This window comes from Diadema antillarum, unplaced genomic scaffold (genome assembly GCF_040938485.1).
Source record: "Diadema antillarum isolate AM-2024a unplaced genomic scaffold, OU_Dant_1.0 seq00001370_RagTag, whole genome shotgun sequence".
NCBI lineage: Eukaryota > Metazoa > Echinodermata > Echinoidea > Diadematoida > Diadematidae > Diadema > Diadema antillarum.
In genome coordinates this window covers 1,591,785-1,607,359 of record NW_027272131.1, presented here as the reverse complement: position 1 = coordinate 1,607,359, position 15,575 = coordinate 1,591,785, and the positions used below count along the sequence as shown (strand labels likewise).

The 15,575-nt window shown below is 40.7% G+C and overlaps 1 protein-coding gene across 1 annotated transcript in view; it reads right to left on the bottom strand.

The window, feature by feature from the left end:
- LOC139708754 (uncharacterized) overlaps positions 1 to 11,121 on the bottom strand; it is a 63,192-nt gene extending 52,071 nt beyond the window's left edge. The window contains exon 1 of the mRNA XM_071620688.1: positions 10,463 to 11,121. Within this exon, the coding sequence (XP_071476789.1) occupies positions 10,463 to 10,508 (46 nt within the window). The 5' untranslated portion in view covers positions 10,509 to 11,121. The remainder of the gene's footprint in view (positions 1 to 10,462) is intronic.
- Positions 11,122 to 15,575: the final 4,454 nt, after the last annotated feature.

The following is a 15,575-nucleotide window of genomic DNA, read 5'->3' as shown; positions in this document are numbered from 1 at the left end:
AAAGTTCCTTTAAAAATCGGATGAACAGAGAAAGACATCAATGGTACTTTAGATAGGCCTACAGGCAGTGAAATAGTATCTGTATGAAACATTGGCTCATACAGTAACTCAAAGATAAACTCACGAGTCACAGGAGATAGCGGGAAGTCCGGTATATCAGTGTATGTAGTGTAGTGTGGTTTCTTAAAGGAAGAATGTTGGCGGTGCCGATTTGGCGATTCATCGATATTTGAGCAAGATATTAGGATTGTTTCGATGAGAGTCACTTTCCCTGCCCACTCGGTTATAGGTCGGAAGGTAAACATTTGGGTTGTCCATACAAAGTTTGCGGTATTTGTGCATGGAGTTTATCTTTTTCTCTACTGTGAGAAAAGTGGGACAGGAAACGCAAGACATGTTTTAATATTTGTCTGTGCGCATGCGTTTGAAAGAAAGATTGAAAAAAAAAAAACCTGTTAAACTGATACTGATACACTGTTCTCTCTCTGAATTCCTGTCCCACAATTGCTATTGTCCTCTTACATAACATCAGTACGAGTGTTAAAAAAAACCAATGTAAATGCACCCATGGAGCTACTCCATGATGCACCGAGCTGTAAAACACGCCCAGTTATAAGCTGCATGGTTAGGTGGCGTGGTATTGACGCTGGGATCTGTATGACCTTGGAAAGTAGCCACGCCCTATAAGGTGCCGTTTACAAAAAGAAAGAAAAAGGAACGAAAAAGTGGGAAATCAGAGTGCGAGGGAAAAACTGGTCAGGGAGCAGCAACTCGTTTCTACGAAAGGGGAGATTCATTATACAGATCAAAGGATCGATGACAGGAAAATGTTGAAATTCTACTATCTATTGTTGAAATATTATTACACAGTTCTTCCATATCTTGGAGATTACCCAATGCATAAAAAACCAAACACGGTATTTGCATGTCACCATTACTACGCGATGACGCGTAGGGAAAGATTTTGGCTATGATGATCAAAGGTCAAGTGATAATACCTAAATGACAGGATTTTCCCATATTTAAAAAACAGGCGCTCAAAGTATTGTCATAAAAACAAGCTAGTCAAAATAAAAATTCTCAAATTCATTAATAGTAAAGTGCTATCTACGAGTATTCAACAATAAAAGTGCATCCATTAACACCTAGTTTAAGGAAAGTAAACACTCGACGCATTAAATTTTGTGACAAACATGCCATTTTTTTTTTTTGCCAAGTATGTGAAACTGTCGTATAACATTGTCAAGACGTACTCTAGACCTGTTACGAGAAGAATGTAATATGGTGGAGGTATACCAGTCGCCATTAGGCTGCGTTCACATAGAAGTATTCGGTATTCGGTATTCGGTATTCGGTATTCGGTACTCGGTATTCGCTATTCGAGCACCGAATACACCATCACCCGCACCGTCAACTCACCATCCCATGCAGTGAGGATTTCTTCCTCCCACATCCCAGCAAATCTTTTCAACAATTTCTAAACTGCATCAGAATGTCAGTCTACATGCTTATTTTTGCTAAAGGGCAAATCCAGACCAAAAGTGTCATTATTTCATAAACGAGAGACGGTATACGCTGCAAGAAAATCGAACAAGTTCGATTCCCACTTTGCTATACTTTTCGCAGCTATTCGGTACTTTCGAATAGTGCCCTCCTATGTGAACCGGTGTGAGGAAATCCTATCGTTCGATTCAAGCTATTCGCGTGCCCTCGAAAAACGAGCCCGAATACCCGAATAGTATACTTCTATGTGAACGCAGCCTCAGGACATTTTCATTTGTATTTTTTTTTTTACCTACTTCATATCTCTTCAATGGTCATGGCCATATAGTTCATATTTGGTGCAGATGTAACTGAGGATATCCCTCATATTACGTAATCCAGGTATTTGTGCTTTAGTTCGATTACAGATCTACGACATGGCGTCCAATTTATGAGTTGGCCAGACTCTCTTTATATACTGCACTGAAAGAATCCATGCCAGTATTCCTCGGGTCAGACATGATACTTGCGCGCTACTCTGGACATCATTAGGTTATGTCAAACACACGGGAAAGGTTGATGTTCCTCGTCAATCTAGAGTAAAGGTCATTTCCCTGATCTGAACACATGGCTAACAAATGGTTTGATTACCTGGAGCATACACTGCAACAAGACCCAGTAAACCTATGAAAAAAAAAATAGGCCTACATCACAGGCACACACAAATACACACACACACACACACACACAAATACAATGCATACCTGCTAAGGCATAACTACAGTAGACATTTCCTGGTGGACAAATTGGGGCTCGGTACGATAGCGGATTGGGTTCCGGGCTCTTAAAGAACAAATCCCCGGTTCAAAGCCCGTCGGGCGGGGTATTTCCTTAGGACGAGGTGGTTTACGCATTATGACTCGCCCCCTTGACTCAGATATATGAAAGGGATACCTGGCAACGCTTGGTTAATGATGATGACAGGACCATCTGTTAGAGCGCTGCTAACACCGAAAGGGCAACAATGGGTAGCTGATATGGTTTTATAAAGTCATACTTCAGCTATGAAGTCGGGAGAAGGATAAATGCATCACAACATATACAAACTTCAAATTAAAGTGGCTGTGATCCAAATCACCGTTTCCCTGACAGATTTTACTAAAATTTCTACCCTTTTGCGAGTTTTCTTATTTCAACCTATACGTGTCAAAATTAACTCGAAGACGAGCTCAAAAGACAAACAAACAAACAAACTCGAAGACGCAGGGTTTCCACTCTTACGGTGCTGTCCATCCAAGAAGATAGTTCATAATTACATTCGCTAGGAATACACAATATTCATGTTCGAGGAAGTTCCCTTGAACTGTAGCTAACCTCTCACACTTACTTTGCTTGAAATCCTCAGTGACAGCTTAACATACTGAGGACGAGTCCTGAGTATACTCGGCCAGGGGTCTATGGGAAATGCGTGTTGTAGCAAAATCAGCCCCTTCTCTTTACTGAAGTGAAAGATAGAGTTAGAGGTTAAACAGTGTCTCATTTCAGCGCTTCTTTCTATTGAGCTACATTCTTGCAAGACCCAACGACAAGATCTTGATTTTGATCTGGACAACATGTATGTGTTAGAGCATTCGATCAAATGACCGTGTAGATGAAGTTGTAGTTTAAACAGACCGTAGAGCTAATTCTGTGAATGTCGTTATAACTTCAGGAAAGGCAGAACGCACAAGATGAATTCACTAACATCATGCATTATCTCCTGCCACCGTGTGCGTGCAAATGCGGTTTGTTGTTGTTGATGTATTATTGCATTCCGAAGCTTCCCAATCACATCTATGTACAATGGTTATAAAAGCAGAGTTAGTGCAGAACTAAGTCAATTTGTCTTCCTTGAGTCGAGAGGAGAACGAAAACGTCAATCGATTTACTTCTTTGTGTTGTGTGTATATGTCGCCTTTCAAGTTAAAACTGTTCATTTTTTCCAGTCCTTGATAATATTGAAATTTGTGGTCAGTCTGAACCATCTTGACGAGACAATGTGCTTCATTTTGCATTAGAACCATCACATTGAAAAAGAGCTACGACAGTAAACACCATGAACAGAGCCCAAAGTTTACCAGATCACAAGGCCACTTGTAAACGATATAACAAAGGGATGTAAAACGAATTTGATGTGTCATTGCAAACTGGTATGGGCTCTTTCTTGATTGTGTGGATGTGGGTGTGCGTTTGTTTTCTGATTCGTGTGTTTTGTGTGTGTAAGGGAGTGTGTGTGTGTGTGTGCATGTGTGTGTGGTGTGTGTGTGAGTGTGTGTGAGTGTGTGTGTGTGTGTGTGTGTGTGTGTGCGTGTTTTGTCGCCATTTCAAACGGAGGCTGTCTGTTGGAAGGTGGTGGTTCGATTGTTCGAACTTTCACCGTTGGGCGATGAGCGATCGTTTGCTCAAATCGGCCGATGAATTACTTAACAGCTGCTGCAAATAATCAAATATTGAAAACATTGAGAGTAAAAAAGCGTGGGACATATAGCATAGGTACTACATTTACATAGCATCGAGGGGTGTCGAAATTAAAATGCTCCAAAAATAGCTTTTGCTAGGTCGATAATCATATGATGTCGGTGAACAATAATGTAAATTAGTTGATAATATCAGAGGATGTAGGAAGAGTGGCATTGCCTTGGGGCAATTCCGCGGTTAGTAACGTTACATTTGAACAAATTTAGATATTTGTTTTTACTACTAAATTACCATTTATTCATTTCAAGCCAAAATTATGTCAAATACATGTTCATCATTCCCAGGTTTATGATACAGAAAAGAATGAATACAATCCAAGAAATAATAGCATTGCTATGGCAACTTAAAGGGCTGGTTAGTAAAAAGGACATGACAAAAAAATCAATGTCTTGTAACAAAAAGTGTGCAAAAATTCAAGTTACTTCAAACAAAGTGTTGCATTAATTTCAATTATTATGTTCTGCAACCATGCTCGAGTGGAGGATGTTAACACTTCAAGGAGGTACATATTCACTACATACATTTGTTTTATTCACGTTATAGTGATAAGAGATGTACAGATATAAAATTTGGTACTTGATAACCTAGTGCTTCTTGATTGAAAATTCGACCTTGTTGATATGTTAGGAAGCAGGTAAAATGAATCAAAATGACTCAACAGTCATGCAAGATGATAAACATTGACTAAAATCAGTTCTAGGCGAAAATTGACTATGGATAGTTGCATTTGCTTGTGTGTTTGTTTTTATTTTTGTAGCTTTTGGGGGTTTTTTTTATTGTCGTTTTAGGACAGAGCCAGCCCACGAGGTCTCCTTCCCTATCTTATTCGTTCCATCACCAATATTGTGTGACCTATAAAAGGTTGCAAAAGTTTGCATGAACTATCAGGTGTTCTATAGGAGAGCAAGGACAAAAATGTAGGCCTACGTAGTCAAACAAATGAACAAAAGATGTGCGTGGACCAAAACGGAGGTAAAGAAAACCAAATAATTTATTCAGACTTCGTACAACTATTCAATTTCATAGAGACTGAACCTTAACTTGGAAAACAAGTGCCGTTTAATTCTTAGTAACCGAAGTAATTGATGATTTCCTAAGAAATCATATTCTCAGAGCCATCCCTCCCTCACCCCCATCCCCCCCCCCCACACACACACCCACAGACACACACTTCTGATTTGCCTGACTTATCGAGCTTCAAACATTTCTTCAACATCAAGATATGATTGTGGCAAATTCTAGAGGTCTATTTGGAAATTCATATTACATTCTCAACAATTTTCTTCTGGAAACATCGTCTTGTATGATAAAAAGGGAGGGCTGGTGAGTTTGTTGATTTGATTGGCGGAAAGACATTATTCGTGACACGTCACTGATCAATGCGCGATGGCATACTTCTAATCGTTTGCTGGTTATCGTGCATTCGTCTCGACGACGCCGTGTGCGCACACGAATGCGATGAGCACCAGACAGCAGCGAGAGAGAGAGAAAAGAGGGAACCGGATGCGCTGTCGATCTTTTTAGCTTCCAACTGATGTCATTTCACTTCCTTATTTTTACATGAATTTCAACGTCCTATATTGCACTTTCTGACTGCATGGATCGTAAGGCCTTTAACTATCCACATCAAGAAATTTGCTGTTGGAACCATTTTTGGCAAAAATTCTTCCTATACCTGGACGAGAAAGTTGTAGGCTCATATTCCTAATTCAGGGTGTGTCAAAATATCAGGTGTTTTTTTTTTTCTCTCTCTCTCATAGTACTGTTTTTACTCCACACGATTCTCGGTGGCAACAACTTTACGTAATGTTATTTCACATCTACTGACGAAAACGTGGCGCATAGCATGATGCTTTTCCATGTAGAAGGCTGGTATGTGTGTGTGGGTTTTTTTTCGCCCAGGTAAAGACTTTTCGTGCCCGTGATCGTTGGTGACGATACCGACAATGATGGCTACGAGTCTGATGTCGTCTTGAGCAATGTGGAATTATATTCACGAACAAGATGCAACTAGCGTATGAAACGATGTTTCCATTAAGCCGCAGAAATTTAGTAATGCATTAACGTGTATATGGAAAATATACTTGTCTTTTCCAAGGACATATTCATTAGCGAGCTGTCAAAATCGTCCGTTTCCTACTCAATACAATGTGATAACTGTAATCTAATCTCCAGGCATTATTTGCTCCTGTTATCATGTATAGGGCAAGTCTTACTACATTGCAGTTAGGTTAGTGAAATGATAATTATAATAATAATGATAATAATAATAATAATAATAATAATAATAATAATAATAATAATAATGATAATAATGATAACAATAACAATAATAATAGTAATGATAATGAGAAAAATATATAATATAATGCACTTAAAGGATAAACAAGGTAAGGTCCCTGAAAACGCCCTTTGCCTGTTGCTGTATCAACACTGCCGTCTTTAAAAGCATGAAAGCATTGACACAAACTTGCTCGAGCTTGAAGTGGCATTTAAGACATCACATTATGTTTTTTCCTATGAAGCATGCCAACTTCATGCGATTTCCGAGGGGTGTTGATTCTAGAAGGGGCTTATGGCGCTCCAAAAGACTAACAAATGACCGGACAGATTACTAAAGTGTTTTATGGTACTATGCTGGTTATAGTCGAGGCCTTATAACTAAAGTTTGAAGTGGAAAAAGCGCGATTGTTAATTTCGGAAGACGATGAAAAAAAAGTCTACGTTCGATTTAACCACGAAAAAATAATTAGAGGAAGCTAAATGGCACTTGACGATGATTTATTCACTTCCTTTATTGTGCAAATCATGGTCAGATATTAGAGAGATTTCAATCTTCGTACCGCCTAGATCAGAAGGCCATTTACATGCATTTGCAAAGAAATTAGTTTGGTTTTTTTTTTGCTAGGCAGCCTTCTTACTAGTGATTGATCATTACCGAGATATGCCCTGCTTGAAGAAAAAAAGACGCACTTTCATTTCACGACAAAATGTGAGATACGTATAAAGATAAATGCAATTATGAAAAAAAGACGCACAGCTTTTAACCTATTGCGTGTTAAGCAGTGTAAAATCTCATAAGTATTGATATCCGGCATTCTCGATTCCCTTCACCAAAAAGATCACCAGGGAGAGACATCCCCACCCCACCCCCATCCTTAGAGTCAGCCGTTAACTCTAATACTACCACTGACGACCTATCTTGATATAATGTCAATGGCATTTTCAGATGGGCTTCATGAATGGGTTAACGTGTAGGAAAGATTCACGACACCGTTCCTCCAACCATTTTCACTCCAAAGATGAGAACGTTCTGCCCTGTATTTCGTGGGTGGACAAAGGCGAGGTAAACCTCTCGATGGCATGCTCAAATTGGAAACTGCATCTTGTTCGAGAAACGCACGTGAGTACGCATCGCCTCAGTTCTCTTCGGCATTACACTCTAATGCGCATCCATTAGAACATGACCTATATTGGGGTTCGCGTATGCTACAAAGGTACTAGTATAGGGAAGTCCAGTGAATTGAGTACATTGATTCAAGCGAGAATCGGGCAAAAATCTATCCAAACAAAGGGCACAAAGTGAACGGACCTTCGTCATTTCTGTCATTCATGCGGGAGTGATTTTCGTAATTGGCTTTTTGTCTGCGTACTTGGAGAGTGGGTGTACAACTCAGTTTGTCTCCTTTCCTTTGGCACAAGTTAATCTTTTTAAAGTTCTCTTGAAGGTTGAATCATGTCCACGTCAACTTTCCAGTTGAATGGACTGTCTAAACGCGCAGTAGTCTCAGTCATTGTTGGCGTACCGAGGAAACGCAATTAGAGCACCTCAGTTGCAGACAATAAGGACAATGCTCTTCAAAATAAGGAGGATTTCAGGGGGGATGCTTAAATGAAGACAAATTGGAGTCAACCGCTTACCTCTCGCCAGCCTTATACTTTAGAGTAAACAGTATGCAATACCGAAATGTTCGTAATGCTCCTCAGTATTAGCACAATTTCATATGCCTGACGGAATTTATCCTGGCGGGTTATGCCTCCTTATGATACCATTATGCCTGTCTATTTCTTTTTATAAATTACCCTAATGTGTTCATTCTAGTCACTTAATTTTCTTGCAAACCTTGTTGGCGTTTCTTGTTTGATACAAATAGCATTTGAATTCCGTCTGGGCATCTTACCACATTGAAGGTGACAGCAATGGTTATAATGGTGTATTTCAGAATCATCGTGTGGGCCAGAGAGCTAAAAGCGGGGGACGGGGGAACCCAAGCTAACGATTTTGTTCATTCTCGGAAAGTTTGCAGTGGGGAGAGCGCTTGACACAGCGTATCCAGGGGCGTATCAGCAGACAGAGCACGTCTTGTTTAAGTGCAATTACTGTCAGCTACCTGCATGTGGGGGCTCTGAAACGTGCGTGTTTTATCCCGCCTATTGTGTCATGTTATACGGCGCGTTTCTCTCTCTCTCTCTTCATTCGTGAACGCGGAGTGTCGTAAATCACCAAAGTGAACAGCAGCGAACCAACTCCAGCGTGAAAAACGTTTCCAGTCGGCAGTGGGGATCATGTTCACCGTCAAAGGAACCTGGCGATTTTGTTGGAAACTCTGCTGTTTAAATGTCGGCTGGATTTCTACAATCACAAAGTTTGGATTCCTGGATCTTTTTTTTTTCCCAGCGCTTGTGTGTAGCTATGTTCTCAGCACGCTCCTTAAATACCATCACGCGAAAAGAGACTTGAGCGGTGTTTTGCCAGCTTTATTATTCGTCCTTAACCTTCACCTCGCCACTGCAAGCCTATGTAAACCTATCAGTATCAACCATAGTGGAAAAAAGGTAGCAATAAAAAAATGTATATGTATATTCAATACAGCCAAAGCGAATGGGTCTGAGTTGTTACTGATCACCTTGCGTGGTAACCAGTGTCAATATTTGCGAAATAGCCGCAGAAGTTTTTACACGGCAACTAATCGCCATCGCAGGGTACAAGGTTTTCCGCATTTGTGTGTGGTGTGCGTTTATAAGTCGGAATTCATGTCGAGTTGCCCAGCTTGAATTGGGCAATATGACGAGCAGTCAGTTCGATACGCTTGCCCGGACGTAAGAAAGTAGACATGACATGACGTCGATTTGCTTTCCTGTTGTTTTTGCTTTTGTATTGACAAGGTCAATCGCAGAATATCAGATAATCATGCAGCGTGATAGACAGACAGATAGACAGACAGACAGATAGACAGACAGACAGGCAGACAAGTAGCTATACGCTCGACAAACCGAAGCAAACACACTATGTAGGCCTATACTCGTTGTTATGAGATAACATCGAATTTCTTGATCATTTCGTTGGTCATGACTAATGTGCATCCTAAACACCTCATCGCTTGGCTCGGTTACAGCACCATGCCCTGATTTCGAATGATCTTTAAAAAACATGTCGCGTTTTTGTATTAGTCCGCAATATAAATTCGGACACGCTTGCACAGCGAAAATGCATCAAAAGTGCATCGCGATCGCTCGCATGATCACAGTCATGTTTGACAGTGTGTGTGGCACAGCTTAAAAAACAAATTACACACACTCACACACAAGGGAGAGAAAAAGGCAGGGAAGTTGATCATACGTTTACACACAATAATATCCAGATAAATTGATAAATTTTTATATACACGCCTATGACTTGAAGGCATCATGGTATGTCTTCAAAATTGGTTGCCAAAAGAGGAGGGAATTAACCCTGCCATCACCACAGGAAACTCTGCTGCGTTAAATGTCTGTAATTTCTAATTTGTTGTCCTAAGAGGCTTACGTGTTTGAAGTCAGTGACCTCGATTATTAATGTTATTTTGTTCAGTCAGCCCAGGTCTTGCGATGCCATGTAGGCCCTACTGACTATACTCGCTGTAATACCCACGAGCAATTTTCGCGGGAAGTCGCGGTTTCGCTTGTGCCTGGATCTATCTTCGGTTTCTTCGTCCACTCTCAATTTCCGTGACCTGCCGATCATGATAACTGGGGCAAGTTTGGCTCATCTGCTTTTCGTGAGCCTTGAGAAAAATCATCGGTCATTCCATTTAGATCACGGACACCTGGTTTTCACATGACAATAAACTTGGAAGAACTTGACAAAAAAAAAGAGTTTGTTGGTATGATCATCCCCTCATCCCCCCCCCCCCCCCCCCCCCGGTTGGGAAGAGGGTGACACGTTAGAAACCTCTATTTGTTTAAAGGAATTGAAAGTTGTTGGATGGAAGATATTTGAGTTTGTCTTTGAATTATATCATTAACAACAAAAATGCAATGAGCAATGGTGAATCAAGTTTAGTAATTGCAATGATTCCAACAGGTAGAGGTCAGTTAATCATTTTCAAAACTCGCCCGAAAACAGCGATTGACAGTGATTAAAACGAGGGGCCCCTACCAATAGGATGACAGAAAGAAAGAGAGAGTATAGAGCTATACTTACAAGCTAGAAGACCGAGAACTCGAGAAAAGCTACAGATCGTATTCATGTTGGTCTCAGAGTATTATCCAAATATTCGGCCTGAAGATTCGTTCGGATTTAATCACACGAGACATCTGCGAAATGCGATGTCCAACCTCTCGACTTCGCAACTCGATCGGGTGCTAAAATTTGCGGGGCCTCAGCTCGCTATTGTGCTCCAGTTTTAGTGTCATCCAAGTGATCTTTCAAGAAGTCGCTCCTTTTCATGCAGCATGAATGTCAAGGGGGGAACTTTGCTCGTTTGGGTTGAGCCTGTGGCATAAGAGAAAATCCACGCTGACTCGACTTCAATAAAAGACTGCGCTCCTTGTGGGGGCTGCCACAGACCACTTAACTCCCGATCATTCTTCGGCGCGAGTTTAATAACTGCGACAGCAGACGATATCAACGCGGGCTCATTCGCACGTGTCTGACGGTAAGTACGTCGGCATTACCTTGCCTTCACCCAAACATCACAGTAACACATCGTCTAATGAGCCGTCACAACATTTCACACGCGTCGGCCCTCCCCCTTTCGACAACGAGACTGCCAAAAGAGCAAGTCACCGTGCGCTGCTGCTGATGACGACGACGTCAAACTTAGCACGAACTTACGAACTTGTCAATCTGCGTAACGTGAAGAATGCTGGCGGGCAAAGCGCTTCGTTTGCTTTGTGATCATCGTACCGTCGTCTGCACGCAAATGCAAGAGTGAGTGCCGGTGTGCGTGTGTGTCTGTGAGAGTGCGTGAGTGCCAATGTGTGTGTGTGTGCGAGGGTGTATATGTTTACCTGGATCGGGGTTATCACCATTCATAACCTACCCCTGGTGACATGAATATTCATAGTGCGTAGTTTTTGGCTTTTTTTATCTTCTTCTTCTTTTTTAGAATCTTGATGCTACCTATATTTAACCACAAATCGCTTCGAGGAAGTCAACTGCAAATAAATAATTGGTCTTTTCCGACATGATAAAATGTTTCCACACGATATCTGAAAATCATAATTATACAGATGCAGAAATTTATGAGCCATGCAGCTTATGTGTCTCTTGCTAATACTGATCGAAAATGGCTTTGGAGCCCACGGGGGAAAAAAAAGAGTTACAATGAAATACGCGCTGAATTCTAATTACATGACTGCATTTCCTGATTCGTGTGTTGTTATTGTTGTCAATACTCACGTATGATCCGACTCTCACATGAGTCATTCACCCGATTCTTTTCAGTCTTAGTAGACCACTTAACATTAAAAATTATTTATAGAAAGCAAATTCTAGCAATTTGTAGTAATAAAAAAATGTTAATTTATGCTGAACGTTCCCAAGAAGCAGCGACACTGAGGAATTCGATGCAGATTGAGACAAAAATAGGATATGTCACTGAAAACGAGAAGTACACAAATTTGCATTTTGTTTACAGTCTTCACGGTTAATCTATGAAGTGATATAAAAAAAGACTTGTGATATTCGAACCAAAATTTTGTTCGGAGCCAACAAAGAACATGAAGAAAGCCTCGATATGTTGTAGAGACACTGCTACATACACACACTTCTACAGCCGAAATATAACTATCTAAAACAACACACACAAATAACATTTCAGGTGGTCAACCGACCTAAGCAGTTACGCGATTATGTAGAACAACAGAACTAGGGGTGATCTTGCAAGGATTGTGAACGACATGAGGCGAAAGAGGGCGGTATACCGCATTACAGGTTTTGGAAAGTCACAAGTGAGTACAGGTAATGTGCTTGTAATTATCAGTCGTACGTTACACACATGGTTGGATATTCAAGGCCAAGGGGGCCATACGCCGCCGACGCAGTCTCAAGATGTTGAGAATAAAATGTCAGATGTTAGATGGAATGATCAAAATAAAGCACAAAAATATAAATAGATGTTATTATGATATTACCAGGAGTATTTTTCTGAGTTAACATCTTTGTGTGATAGATCGCGAGTATAGAATTATGAAGTTTGTTACCCCAGCTGAGCTAGATTCATTATCAAGTAGCAGCCACACGTGAACACTATTGTAGTCAACCAATTATAACGTGCAAGACAAGCATAATAATGAAAGCCTGCATACGTCTGTGTACTTTTCTGCTAACCACAATGCATTCTGCACCTGCCCTGAATCTCAGTTATGCTGACGTGACGCAAGAAGGCAATTTCATATGACTTTGCCTCAAACGAACCGCTGTCCATGGGGGCTAAATTAAGAACATCGACAGCTCTGTCCAATGAAGCGTTCATCTTATCAATACTTGCAATAACAGACACACACACAAAAAATCTATAACTGTGAAAAAAGGGGGAAACTGGGCTACTGCGGAAGTCCGTCAATACACTTCCTTTCAAGGTGTACTTTCTCCCTGTACTTGCTTATGCTGGCGGAACTTGCAACAGCTTTTTTGTTTTTGATTTTCATTTGTGGGATGTAGGTTTGGTCAGAAGATTCCGATAAGATTTAAGTCATCCGTTGAGTTCACAATCTACGAATATCGAAATCTAATCAAAATGGTCGCAATACATTTCTTTTTTTCAACTGGCAGCTGAGCGTATATAATTCTATTTGATATTAGCTTTGTTATTTGTTTTATCGTAAATATCTGGTGTCATAATGAAAACAGTCCTCTGGTAGCTTCACTGCATCTCCTGAAGGCACAGAGCCCTTTAAAGGGGCATTCCAGACGATTTCCATAATTCGAATCGATTCTGAAACTCTGTACTCATTGCAGTATAGCTAACTTATAGGCCCTAGTTGTTCAAATGTAAAAGTCTGAAAATCATCCGGAGGTCTCCTTTAATGCGAACATCTCCGTAGAGGAAAGCATCATTATTCTTCTAAGCGCGTCCAAAAGATCCGAGGAAATGCAGGCAATATCATCTATGCAAAGTATCGTTTATGCGTACTTGTACGTTTGTACGTGTGTGTGTGTCTGTGTGTGCGTGCGTGTGTATGTGTGTGTGCATGTGCGTGTCTGTGTGTGTGTTTCTATGCTCACATGTTATGAGTTTGTATGTGTCGGTGTATGTTGATGCCGCGATCTCCGAAATTTAGTTATGACACTGTAATAAGATTCGCCCATATGGGTAGACCCGCTAGACAGGCATTGTTGGATATTTAGAGGTCTCGTGGTCCAGTGGACTGTGCCTTAAAAGCAAAGGTTCGGTGTTCGAGACCCATATGTGATGCATGACACTTGTGACCTGTAACAAGAGGCCCTATCCACGGCATCTCTTTATACCCATGTGTATTGCACGGGTATCCGCTAGATGTTGACCGTTGAAGTTGTGTTTGGAGTTGAGAATACGTGCCCTATAATACGGCGAGCTGGCTGGAAGGCTAGCCAAGGAAAGTAGGCGAAGTACAGTCACACAAAATTATCATATTTTCTTAATGTAAATCGTTATGTTACTGTTATTGTATTATGGTTATGTTGTTATTTTTTCATTATTGTCTTTAACTACTACCACTATTACTACTATGACTACTGCCACTACTACTACCATGGACTGCTACCGCTACTACTACTACTACTACTACTACTACTACTACTACTACTACTACTACTACTATTACTACTATTTCTACTACTACTACTACTACTATAACTACTACCACTATAGGTATGCTACAACTACTACTGCTGCTGCTACTACTACTAGTACCACCACTGCTAGTATTATTCATGATCCTGAATGTATTACTTCACACAAGTCGGCGGTCCGTGTAATACATAATATTATAAAACTTGAGAGTTACTGCTCTACATGTGCAGATTTTAAAGGGATGGTACAGTTTCGGTTGAGACGGGGCTTCCGGTTTCCAACGTTTTTTTTTTTTATATATATTACGGAAGGGAGGGAATGCTGGTGGCACAACATGTCACACATTCTGACAACGAAACAAATCACCACCACCACAGATATCAGACTTAAAGTAACAGGAAAACTTTATTCTTCCCGCGCCTCAAACGGCATCGTCCCAGTCTGTCCATCTTTTTTCCAACGTGGGCTTAACAGGCCACACCCACTTTGTAAAAATGCGTATTCATGACATGATGAATTTTTAGATAATGAGAAACCTCTTGAGAAATATTAAAGAGCACATAATTTTAGGAGGAATTCAAAGTTTCATTACATGAAAATTGGTTCTGATATGGCTGAGATATCCAAAAACAAAGCAATATTGATAAAAGGTGGGACCAAACTTTGATTAGAATCGCTTTATTTTACTTTGTTTTTGGTTATCACAGCCATTTCAAAACCGATTTTCATCAACAGGTCTATGAATTCCCTTATGCTCTTTAATATTTCATGTAATAAAGTTAGTGGCTTCTAAGTCGGGTTTCTAAGTATCTTGCAAAAAGTTAAAGGTTGAATCCTCACCTCAACCAATACTATACCCGTCCCTTTAAACTAACCAGTGAATATTGCTTTTCTTCTTCCCGAGGCCATGACTTAGACTTTTGGCCAGAGTTCAGATTTCGGCCATTACGACCAACCGCACTTTTCGTCTCCGATTTTTGTTGCAGAACGCGTGGCACTAACCGCGGCTTTTTATCGCGTAGATTCTATACTAGTTAGTGTCCAAATCTGGCGAATGTAGGCCGAGTTATAGAAGTCTCCAACGCTCGCAGAGGATGGAAATGGAACGTACCCCCATACAGCTCTGATCTGTCATCATGCAATAATCATACTCGATCCGTCACATAACTCGGCTGGCTCCGTTCTCTTTCACACTGACCTTTCATCCGAGTGTGAGCTCCTCTTCAATTATGGATGACCCCGTGTCATCAATCCATTGAGCGCTTTTCTCTCACATTATTATTTCGTCGCTCGCTTTTCCTTCCAAATAAGAATTGGTTGGGCGTTCGACGACTGAGGAGGAAAGCTGAGATGACATACGCAATGATGGATGTTGTGTATTTTGCCAGTATCCCTATATTATTTTAGAGGTATGCGGACATAACCGCCATTTTGTCCACATGCCTAAATTAGCAGGACTGTGGAATCTGGTCTCTCATGTCCACATTCCAGTCTGCTCGAGATAAACACTATATTTCGGATGATTTTTTTCCTTCCATT